The following is a 12,138-nucleotide window of genomic DNA, read 5'->3' as shown; positions in this document are numbered from 1 at the left end:
TTGTCACAGTTTGTGTGACTTGAAACTTCCTTTATTCTGAATTACTTAAGACAGGAAATAATCATATCCCCTGCGGTTATTGTGGTTAAACTGAAGTAGCCTTTCTTGCTGAAAAGGAAGATAGATAAATAGATAGATGGATTAATAGATAAAAAGATGACTGATGCATGGATAGAAAGATAAATAAGGGGTTGATAGATGAAAAGTAAGAGAGGAAGGGAGGGAGGGAAGGAAGGAGGCAGGAAGGAAGGAAGGAAGGAAGGAAAGAAAGTATAACATCATTCACATTCTATGGGCTGGATTTATAGGGAAAGAAATTTTGCATACGTACATCCTGGATTTTACCACTTTAAGTTAAACATACTGCCTTTTGAAGAGTTGCAGGGAAGAGATGGTTAGTGAGTTGAACTTTTCCTCCAATTTCCAAAATAGCCATTCTCACATAATTCAAAAAGAAAATTTTGTACCTGTACATGACAGTAATTTATCCCCAAATTTTAGTTTTTAGGAAGGGATTCATACCTGGTGTATAACTCCTTTTCTCTAGATTGAGTGTGGATAAGAGTACCTCTACATTTGGAGGCTCCATTTCACACAGCTGGGCTGGAACACCCATTGTCCACCATTGCATCAGCTCAAAATTGCTCAGAGTTTCTAAAATTTAGTGTAAAATATCTAAAACTGAGTGTCAGGTTTGAAATGTCAGCCAGGCAACTTAGAAGTATTCAAACACTAACTGACTTCAGATGCCTGTGAAATCGGATGGCTTTAATAAACTGTTATTTTGTCAGCCGGCAGAGTGTTTTAGGATGTCTGGATGTAATCAGAGCATGGCAAATTCTGAGTCAGTTTACAGCTGACTCTACAATTCACTATATAACCATACAACTGCAATCTGAGAAACGATGCACACTAGGCAGAAAGCAGCTCGCTCTCGTATGAGGATGGAAAGGATTGTAAGAATGAAGAATCTTTTGCTGCTTCTCTTAATGTGTGCAGCTGTTTCTAATGCTCTTCCTGCCCACCCTGAGAAAGACAACAAAGAGGATGCAAAGCTTGTAGAGGTAACTTTATTGTCTGTATCTGAGTCTATAGCCTCTCCTCTTAATTTAATCTGCATGCTCTAGTTGTTTGTTGTCTTTCTGAGACAATGCTGTTATACAGAATTCTGTGGTCCAAACTTTATTTAAATAGTATCATCAGTAAAAACTTGAAATGTCAAGTAAATAAGAATCCTGTTTAGCTATGTTCCTCAGGAAAACATCTGTTTTTCTCTGAAATCAAAGGCAGATGATTCTTCTAGCACAATACACAAACAATATCAGTCTTAAGGTATTATTTAAGAAACACATCAAAACATGAAATGTGTTTGCTTTGTTTTTTTCATTAGGATTACTTAAGTAAATTCTATACCACTGAGGCAGACCCAAATCAGCGTGGATGGAAAACAAATGCTGATTTTACAGCTGAGAAACTCCAAAAAATGCAAAGATTTTTTGGTTTGAAAGTGACAGGAAAACCAGACACTGAAACATTAGAAATGATGAAGAAACCTAGGTGTGGTGTTCCTGATGTAGGTCTCTATGGCGTTACTCTGCCTGGATGGAAGAAAAACAATCTGACGTACAGGTAGTATTTCCATAATTAATTTTCTGTGCTTAAATTGTGGTTTTGTGGGTATCCACTTTTGTTATATTTAAATACAACTTCCATAGCAACGGTTTCCAGATGGGAAGACAAAAATATTTTCCTTTCTCCAGCTGTTAGCTGAGTATATCCCTGAGAGCAATCTCTGAGAGTCAAGATGGATATTTTACATTTTATGAGTCAACTACAGAATTTTGCCTGTTATGTGTCATTCCAATATATATTCTGTGAGCCAAACAGAAATATCAGTTGCACCCAACACAAACCCCCTATTTTCAAAATTTGCTGTGACAGCACAGTCACCGAGACGCAAGGAAACAATTTTCTTTATGCTCAAGAGACCAATTCCTGGATACAATCCATTTTGAGGAAAAGCTGTTAGCATGTACACAATTATTTTTCTGAAAAAGACATATTGGACAGTCATCACATTGCTTAAACTCATTCAGTTCAAGATGAGTTTGGGGAGCTGTTGGGTTACAGTGTAATTTCTTCTTATGTATCTCTGTTTATCATCTAAACAATATCAGAGAAATTCTTTATGCAAGCACTAAGTATTATTGCTTGAACCTTCATAACTGTAGAATTGTGAACTACACGCCAGATATGAGCAAAGAAGATGTGGATAAAGCAATCCAGAAGGCATTTAAAGTGTGGAGTACTGTCACCCCACTGATTTTCACTCACATCCAAGAGGGAATAGCAGATATAATAATTGCTTTTGGGACAAAAGGTAATATACTGACTAAAAATCAATGGTAAGACTAATTTAAAGATTTTCCTGAAGTCATGACATCAACTCGAAGCTATTTCAGTATCATATTATAGGACAATATCATAGAACAAGAGGTAATGGCCGTATTAGGTCATTAAGTTATTAGGAAAAATACCTTCTCGGAAACAGTGGTGAGGCATTGGAATGGGCTGCCCAGGGAGGCGGTGGAGTCACTGTCCCTGGAGGTGGTCAAGAAACATGGAGATGTGGCACTGGAGGACATGGTTTAGTGGGTATGGTGGGGTGGGTTGATGCTTGGACTGAATGGTCTTAGAGGTCTTTTCCACCCTTAGTGATTCTATCATTCCATGACTTTACTTAGCTCATGGACATTGCCCTCGCTATTTTGATGGCCCTCTTGGTGTTCTTGCTCATGCCTTCCCACCTGGCAGTGGTTTTGGTGGTGATGTTCACTTTGATGAGGATGAAGATTGGACCACAGGCTCAGATGGTGGGTATCAAAAGGTTTCTGAAATGCTTTGCAAATGGTAATTGCTTTCTGATTTTATTAGGCAAAGGATAAACTGAGACAAAGCAAAGCACTAGCAGTTTGAGAATGTTACATGCTGCTGATGTGAAAACCAGCCTAATCTACTGTACACCACGTTACCAGATCCATGCTAAAAGCTATGTTTCACCTCCCAGTGCACATACTGCTCCCGGCCTGCATTACCACACACTTCCAGTCCTCAGCAATAGCACTAAATAGGTCCCTCAGTAGTTTGTTGTAGCTTTACTTTGTATTCAACCTAGAATGGGCTGATGTGTGTAGTGTTCACCCTGCAATTTCAGCTTCCTGCAACAACTGGGGATCAGAACATTCTGTTTGGACCACCCATGGGCTGAGGTACAGAGTGGGGAAATGACTACTAATGTGTGCCACCAGGTGTGAAAAAAGAGGAGCATTGGGTATTCAACCTTCCACTTGGGACACAGCTGTACTGCGCCCAGCAGGCCATACAGCACCTGCTGCCTCTGACAGACCTGTCAGTACATGGGCACATTGCCCTCTTTTATTTTGCACTCTTTTCTCATCTGATTTTGGGGATGGGAAACAGCAGAGGAGAACTGCAATAGACTGGAGGTCACACTGCAGGAAATACAAGGAGCTAACAAACAGGAAGGTGTTGTAAGAGCCCTGCACGAGGAGAGATGTGGGCTCACTGTGGCAGAAAAGAGCTGCAGCATGGTGGCTGGGCTTGTCACGTGGACAAAATGCATTGCTTGTCCTATACCAGGAACGAATGGGTCAGCCTCAGCTTTGCTGCTATTCCTCAACAACACAAGCTCCAGCAGTGATGTGCTACAGAACCTGTTGGCCAGCTTGGAAAGCTCATGAGAAGAAAGGACAGGAAATGTGTGTGGAAACTTACGGCTTTGTTTGTCTTTTTGAGAAATGGAAATATTGGCTTCAGACTGCCTGTCTTGGGCAATCGATGACAGTCCTCTGCTCTGCCACAGGCTTGTGATCTCCACTGTTACGTTGCTGGCTCCCAGGCAGCAGGGCAGATGATTGTTCTTCCCAAATTCAGAAAGGCGTATTACTCGGAGGAATGCAAATAATTAAATGCACGTTGAAGGAAGTCCCATTCTTATCTGATTATTGTGTTATTGTTTCACTGGTAATAAGCATGTATAAGCATAATTTTTTAAAGGTATTTTATTTGGCAAGGCTATAGAGAAGATATATGCTTAAAACTCTTAGATAAAAAGGTAAATCATTCAGATAAAACTGTATTTTTCTTTGTCTGTTCATGACCTCAGCTTTGTTACACACAATGACACTTTGGTATCTCAGCTGAGCACACAGTGCACTCTCTTCATTCCCTGTAGTGCCATCAGTTTGACCTGACTCACGATCTGATCTGCTCAAGCTCAGCTGGGAAACCCTGCCAGGACACTCCTCAGAGCTGCACCCACACTCATCCCCAGACATCTATTCATGCCACACACATACTTTCAGCAGGTGATAGAAAGAACAGCTGGAAAGAGAGCCAAGAGTTGCTCCCTTTGAATGGTGGAAGAGTGAAACCTACCTACATATAAAATGTTTGTGTATATACACACATATATTATAGGAACATGTACATGTACATGCATACCCTAGTGAATTTTGATATATTGTGCGAAAATCAACATAGCATTAGTTGTGTTGTGTTCAGAATGTATTACTCAATTGTAGGCCAAAATTAGACCAACTTCTCTATCCATTTCTTAAGGATTCAATCTGTTCCTGGTTGCTGCTCACGAGGTTGGCCATGCGCTGGGTCTCTCTCATTCCAATGACCAGAGGGCCTTGATGTTCCCCAATTACGCATATATCAGCCCCAGTGAATTTCCTCTCTCCCCAGATGACATAAGTGGCATTCAGTCTATTTATGGTAAGTAAAATCCACTTCATAAGAAAAAAAGAACTAAGCAACAGGGAAATAATTTCTTTCACAAATTTTCAACATGAAATTCTCATTGTATTCACATAATATCAAAAATCCATTTATATATGAAAAGCTTAATCTTTCTCCAAATTCTTGTGCTTTCTGAAACATCTCCCTAGGTTCTGCAACAAAAACCCCAGGTAAAAGGCCAGCCATCCCTGCATCACCTAACGCCTGTGGCCCCCAGATATCTTTTGATGCTGTAACTACACTCCGACGAGAAGTCATATTTCTAAAGGGAAGGTAGAAATTGATGTGGCTTTTGTCTATGTGGAGTTCATGTTTTCATGTTTGTTTTCTAGAAACCCTGAATGCCTAGGTGGATAACATAACTATGATTATGGGATTTACAATGAAACAAATGTATAGAATTCAGAAATAATAGAATATTGAAACAAAGGCTGTTAGCAGATAGATGGGAATTATGTTAATCTTTTTGTAGGATCCCTTGACAAAGTAGCCTACTTGTTGTTTCAGAAAACATCTTGATCCTAATAGATTTCCTCCCAAATGTATAGATGGTTACACCAAGCAGTGAAATGAATAATTGCTACAGCTATTTCCTAAGGGATAAGTATGTTATACAATATAGTTTGACCACTACCTCTTCCAGCTACCTATGCAAGCCTTGTGTCTGGGCACACAGAAAAAAGCCTTCTCATCTGGGACCCTGTGCCTCTCACATTATACAGTACAACATCAACCTGCATTTGTCAGCTGCTTGTAGGTGATACCATAAATCAACCAATACCAATGAGAAGGGTAATTCCAGAAATAAATCAGAACCAAAAAAAGCCTCATATCCCAAACAAGGGAGTTTTCCTTTCTGACACATCAGGTCAGGTAGTGCCACTGACATGAAGGAACTTGTAAGTCACAATGTTGTTCACATTCTTGCGCATATGTAGAAACATCTGTGGTTTATTGTTTACTACTAAACCTGTTTCATATTTAAATCAGACACTTATGGCGAGTCTATCCTGATAACTCAGAAGTTGAACTTGAATTAATTTCTGCCTTCTGGCCATCTCTGCCATCTGGTATTCAAGCTGCATATGAGAACATGAAAGATCAGATCCTGTTTTTCAAAGGTGGAGTATGGGATTTTTTAAAAAATTTTCTTACGTTTAATTTTGAGGAAAAATAGGAGGAACAAGGGTAGCTATATTTGAATTTGAAAACCATATCACCTTCAAAAAGGGAGGTTGGGGGGGGTTCATCAAGTTTTCCTACAATGTACACTGAGGGATTATGTATATTTTTTTCATTTAGTTTCTCAAAATCTAGAGTAGAAGTTCAGAATTATTTCTTTTAATAGGGAATAATTTCTGGATTGTCAGTGGATATAAGGTGCTGCTTGGTTATCCAAAGAACATCAACACACTAGGCTTCCCTAAAGGTGTTAAGAAAATCGATGCAGCTGTTTGTAACAAACATACAGGGAAGACAGACTTCTTCATAGGTGACAAGTACTGGAGGTAAGAAAAACAGACAAGTACTTTCTGATGATTGATTCCCATATAATTACACGATTAAAATCATCTGTGGGATGAAAAAGAAATTAGATCTCTAGAGAACTCTGTGGAACTGGGTAACACAAAGACATAAAGAATGTGTTTGACTCCTGCAGGGAAAAGAAAACAGCTTCCACTTTAGAGAGCTTAATAGTGTGCTGGAACAGGCACCGAGGATCATAGAATCATTTTGATGTGTTATACTTGGAAGCTGAAAAAAAATCCAACATCTGGACTGTTTTTACAAATAAAGTAGACAAAATTATCTCTAGAAAATAAAGAATTGAGAGGTAACCTACTTCAGTGGAAGGCTGCCTGGGATGGCCTGTGTAGAACTTCTCTGATTTCAGTTCTGAAAAGTCCTCTTCCCTTTGTTTAACTGATTAGAATTAGATTTACAGCACGCAACTTTTAAATTCAGTATTAAATGTGGATGTTAGTGGTCCTGCCTGTGGTGGGGGGGGTTTGGAGATTCATGATCCTTGAGGTCCCTTCCAACCTGAGCCATTCTGTGATGCTGTGACATCTCATTCACTGTCTGTACGAGTGATTGCCAATTCTTGAACACCAGGCAAACAGAAGTAAATTCAGCTTTGAAAAGCTGACAGATTTCTCCTCTGTGCAAGGGCAACTGCTGCAAAGTTTTCTTCAGGCAACCAGGAGCATATGTGGGTCAAATTTACTTTGTTATGACTAATTGTGGGGCTCCTTGGTGAGACTTACTGTATCAGCTGGATTTTTGGCTGCATGTGGTTTCCTGTCCTTTGTTTTTGATAGTTTTGGAAAGAATGTTTACAATATCTTGCAGTGCTATTTTACTGCCTTGGTCACAAGATAAGAACCTAAGAAAACCACAACAGCACAAATTTCTTACCTAGTAACACTCGTTCTCTGAGTCTCAAGACCCTGTGACAATTATTTCTTGCATCCAAGGAGAAGTAAACAAAGTCTTGCTTAGATTTTTTTTTTTTAATTCTGCAAATTCCATGTCTCTGTCAATATGATGTAGGTATGATGAAAACACCCAGTCCATGGAGAATGGTTATCCTAGGAGGACAGTCAATGACTTTCCAGGAATTAGCCAGAGAATTGATGCTGTTTTCCAACATAAAGGTACAGGAAATTTGGGTACCTGTTTTAGCAGGAGGGCTGGACTCAACGATCTCTTTGGATCCCTTCTAACCCCTGTGATTCTATGATTCTATCAAATGAGCTTTTAATTAGAATCAGTTTACTTATAATGAGTATAAGTTCAGGAGTTATTATAGATGTCATATTTCTGAATCTTGCAAAAGACAGAACTGAACAGATGCTCTCCTGTGTGCACAAAGATGGTGCTCCCCAGTTTGTTATAATGAAGCTACTTCTTGTTTGCATAGTATAATGGTTTATTTTTTATTCCTAGGATTATTCCACTTCTTCCATGGATCAAGGCAATTGAAGTTTGACCCTATTGCTAAAAAAGTCATCAGCGAAATAAAGAGTAACAGCTGGTTTAACTGCTAATACCATTAATCTTTCCTATACACAGCAAATGAAAAAAAAGTTGTTCTAGATTTCTCTACAGTTGTTCATTTATGCACTGTTATATGAAAGAAATAGCTGGACTAGTTTTTGTATGTGTCTAATATTTTAAAGAACCAGCATTGCAGCTCTAATTGTATTTCCAGAGGTCAAGAGAAGAAAAAAAAAAAAGGTATTTTTTCCCCTGATTAGGTGCAAAATGTCCAATATAATTTATGATACTGGACAGAGATGTCAAATATTTTGGTAATAAATCATTTTAAGTTTGATGTATTTTCGGCTTCATAAGTTGAGGGCATTTTGTCTTTCTAAGGGAAAGTGAAATAATTCATATTACTATGACTATTAAAGTTGTAACGTATTCTTCCAACACAAAATATTTGTATTTTCCTTCTTTTCTCCCCAGACATCTTCAAGAGCCAGGCTTTTTGTTACTCACTTATTCTGCTGCCTCATCTACTGCCATATTGTCCTGTACCTCTTTGGCCATAGCAACTTTGCACCTTTCACACCAAATCAATATTGTTGTCACCAGTCATCTCCCTGCCACACTGTCCAAATACATTTACTCACCCCAATCTGTCTTTCTAGCCTAACAGTTATTTCATCAGCAGCCACTTAGGATCAATTCACAAATCTTTGTGAGCCTACAAAAGATATCCTTCACAAATCCTATTTCAGAAATACATTCTTATATCATCTGTACTGCACTACCTTTGCTCTGATAGTACAAAATCTGTGCTCCAAGTGGAAATACATCTGACATTTATTGTGTGCTTCCACTGCACTCGGGGCAGACCCCTCACAAAACCAAGCAAAAACTATAAAATGACAGCTATAACTTCTTCAAGCATTTCCTCTACATTTAATTCTGGAAAGAGGCCCAGAGCACACTGCCAAATGGCTGTCATATCATGTGCACAGGTGGGAATATCTGAGAACTTGGTATCTTTGATATTGACTTGCCCCGCTCCCTAGTTCTCCCATGTCTGGCTGTTTTACACACCTGTTGCATGTTTAAGTAAAAAGTTCATTTTTTCTATGTGCTCTTACCATGCTAGATGCAACAATGGAATGGTTCCAACCCAGACCTTAACAGCTGGATTTGGTCTAAAGGATGCTGTCCTTTTGTTGCTGCCATTGCTATGAAACTGTCTGGCTTGGTTCCCAATGGGAAACCTTAGTGGAGGATCAGATATGCTATCTCGCTGATATACAACAGTAATCACAGTAAACAGCAGCATACTCTAGATCCTTAACAAAATTTAAAGTGGGATGAAACAGTAGACGTTTGATGGAGATTCGTCTGACAACTTCAGCTTTCTGTCTCAGTATTCATAGTCTACATGAGTTAGGGAAGATCAAAAGCAGAGGGAGTTCTCCATGGTGTTACTCATCTCATCCAAAGACTGTGTTAGGACAAGTCAGTACCTCCAGCTCCTGGAGAAAACGTCTATTTTCAGAGATGAGCCAGTCAACAAACCTAGAGTAACTAGTTTTCAGACAGCTGAAGTTTGTTGAAATGTACAGTGTCATTGCTAAGCATTTTTCAGTTTTTATGGGATTCCAAACAGAAGGGCATGCCATTTTTATCTTTTCTGATGCTCACTTTTTGGTGAGACACACCACTGCTTTATCACTATAAGTCAGTGATAAAGCTGAAGGCACCTACTTGGACCAACACTACCAGTGGACTGGCCACGAAGGAGGTGGTGAGCCAGTTATGCCCAAATATTTATACCCAGAGGCAAGTTTATTCTTTCATACACTCTGCTTGGTGTGTAACACAATCGTAATCTTAGCTGCAAGAAGTTTAATGGCTGAGTCATTAAGGTTACTCAGTGTTTCATAATACATGGGCAAGTTCCTCTACTTCAAATACATAAACAAACATCATAGCTATTCTGTGCTCCTTTTCTCGCGTGTTTCATTGTTTCGCAACTTGAATAACTCGTCTTCAGGAAAGTTAATTTTTAACATTAAAATGCTGATAATGTTTTCTGACTGGCAGCATAGGCATTGTGTTAAACCAAAGTGGGGTGCACGTTCATAGGTCATCTGCAAAAATAAATAAAGCAATGAATACTGCTTTTCCTGTATTCACAAAAGAGGTCTGAAAAGTCACACCCAACACAAAAAGGGTGGACTTTTTGCTTAATGATAATGGTACAATCACTCTGATTATCCTCTTCATGTATTGCTCCTGTGGTGGAATAGGAATTGGAACAGGAACATCACAGCAGAAATCCAGTGAGGTTGCCCTTCTCCCCCGGTCTCTGTCAGGAGCTTGGCTAACAAGGAATTATGTATTGTACCTCATTGTGCCTTCCCACAGCCCTTGAGATCTGCCAACTCCACCTCCCCAGCATTCTCTTACAACACCTATAACTTCTTCCCCAGCATTCTCTTACAACACCTATAACTTCTTATAATGTGTATAATTCCTTATCACATTCCCATCCCACATGTAGGTTACCAGCCTGGTGATGCTGTGTGATTACTCATGAGCTGATCGGCCAGCTGGCCCTACAACCCAAACAAGGAATCAGCTACCATTCTTTCCTTATCTAGTAGTAATTCCTCTCCTCTAACCAGCTGCCATGTTCCACAAAACTAGGACCTTCATCAACTCAACTCAGCTGGCTGAAGTTGGCCAGCACACTCAACACTTAGTGTGGGAGCAGATGGGCACACCAGCAGATACATAGGACAGGATCCCACGTGGTCAGCCTGGAATAATTCTGTCAGTGTTTTCACTGAACGTCCTTCTTGCTTTTCATTGTACATTTCCATTTGGTTTTGTAACATTATATTCCTCCTACTGTTGACCAGGGGATTTTGAAAGAGCAAACAAGTCAAGCAAAAAAAACATACAGAAAAAAGGAGGTACCTAATTCACACTTGTCTTTCCAGTTGTTTCATATATATATATAAATAAATATATAATAATATATAAAATATATAATAAATATATATATATACATATAAATACATAAATAAATAAAAATTGTTCTTTGTTTCTCAGCCAATATATATTTAATGATATGGAGGCCCTGGGCAGTCTGATCTAGTAGTTGGCAACCCTGCCCATGGCAGGGGATTGGAGCTTGGTGATCTTTAAGGTCTCTTTCAACCTAAGCCATTCTATGATTCTATGAGACTGGATTAGGAAATGAGAAATTTATGTATTCTGATGCAATGTGTTGCTGAAACACACAAAATGTAGCATCTGTGATGGGTTACCATGATGAGTTCCTGCTCATTCCTCTGACTGTGAGGACGTGGTTTCCCAATATTTATAAAGAAGTGCTTTAGCTACCAGAGCAGGGTGAGGGCTATGTGCAATTGAATACTGACTAGAGCAGAGCTTAAAAACCCATTTCTTCTCTTCCCTTTTCAGATGAGCAGCCACCTGCAGCATTTCTGGTTGACTCAGACACCCCTGTTTTCCAAAAGCCTCAAAAAAACTGATGCTGCAGGATCTTCACATCACTCCCATTTACATGAAAGGGAGCAAGGAGGATCTGGGGAACTACAGGCCGGTGAGTCTCACCTCTGTGCCCGGGAAGATCCTGGAACAGATCATCCTGGATGACATGTCTGATCACATGAGGAATGGGCATGTGATCTGAGACAGCCAGAATGGCTTCAGCAGGGAAAGGTCATGCTTAACCAACCTGGTGGCCTTCTATGATGGAGTGACAGCATTGGTGGACAAGGGAAAGGCAACTGATGTCATTTACCTGGACTTGAGCAAGGCCTTTGACATGGTCCCCCACCACATCCTTATCTCCAAACTGGAGGGATGTGGATTTGATGGGTGGACCACTCAATGGATAAGAAACTGGTTGAAAGGCAGCAGACAGAGGGTGGTGATCAATGGCTCTATGTCCAGGTAGAGGCCAGTAATGAGCAGTGTCCCCCAGGAGTCTGTCTTGGGACCGGTGCTCTTTAACATCTTTATCAGTGACATCGATGACGGAATCGAGTGCACCGTCAGCAAGTTTGCTGATGACACCAAGCTGAGTGGTGCGGTTGACACGGTGGAAGGAAGGGATGCCATTCAGAGGGACCTCAACAGGCTTGAAAGATGGGCCCAGGTGAACCTGATGAGGTTCAACATGGCAAAGTGCAGAGTTTTGCACTTGGGTCAGAAGAATCCCAGGCATCCATACAGACTGTAAGGAGCGGTCCTTGAGAGCAGCCCTGCAGAGAAGGACCTGGGGGTCCTGATGGATGAAAA

General features: G+C 40.1%; 1 protein-coding gene across 1 annotated transcript; it reads left to right on the top strand.

The window, feature by feature from the left end:
- Nucleotides 1-647: 647 nt before the first annotated feature.
- On the top strand, nt 648-8,261 carry LOC128074808 (matrix metalloproteinase-27-like). The gene is made up of 10 exons (XM_052670931.1): nt 648-1,064; nt 1,391-1,629; nt 2,232-2,380; nt 2,745-2,873; nt 4,642-4,803; nt 4,977-5,100; nt 5,818-5,948; nt 6,176-6,335; nt 7,381-7,484; nt 7,777-8,261. Exons 1-10 carry the CDS (start codon nt 906-908, stop codon nt 7,875-7,877), a joined length of 1,458 nt encoding a protein of 485 aa, XP_052526891.1. The 5' UTR covers nt 648-905; the 3' UTR covers nt 7,878-8,261.
- Nucleotides 8,262-12,138: the final 3,877 nt, after the last annotated feature.

Source organism: Tympanuchus pallidicinctus, unplaced genomic scaffold (genome assembly GCF_026119805.1).
Source record: "Tympanuchus pallidicinctus isolate F22 unplaced genomic scaffold, pur_lepc_1.0 scaffold11, whole genome shotgun sequence".
NCBI classification, from domain to species: Eukaryota; Metazoa; Chordata; class Aves; order Galliformes; family Phasianidae; genus Tympanuchus; species Tympanuchus pallidicinctus.
The sequence above is the reverse complement of the archived record's forward strand: the minus strand, read 5'-3'. Positions and strand labels throughout refer to the sequence as shown.

Excerpts from the sequence above, each read along its gene's own strand:
- LOC128074808 (XM_052670931.1), top strand. The coding sequence starts at position 906 with ATGCACACTAGGCAGAAAGCAGCTCGCTCTCGTATGAGGATGGAAAGG. Across the intron at positions 1,065-1,390 it reads AGGATGCAAAGCTTGTAGAG|GATTACTTAAGTAAATTCTA; the intron begins GTAACTTTATTG and ends TTTTTTCATTAG. Across the intron at positions 5,949-6,175 it reads TCAGATCCTGTTTTTCAAAG|GGAATAATTTCTGGATTGTC; the intron begins GTGGAGTATGGG and ends TTCTTTTAATAG.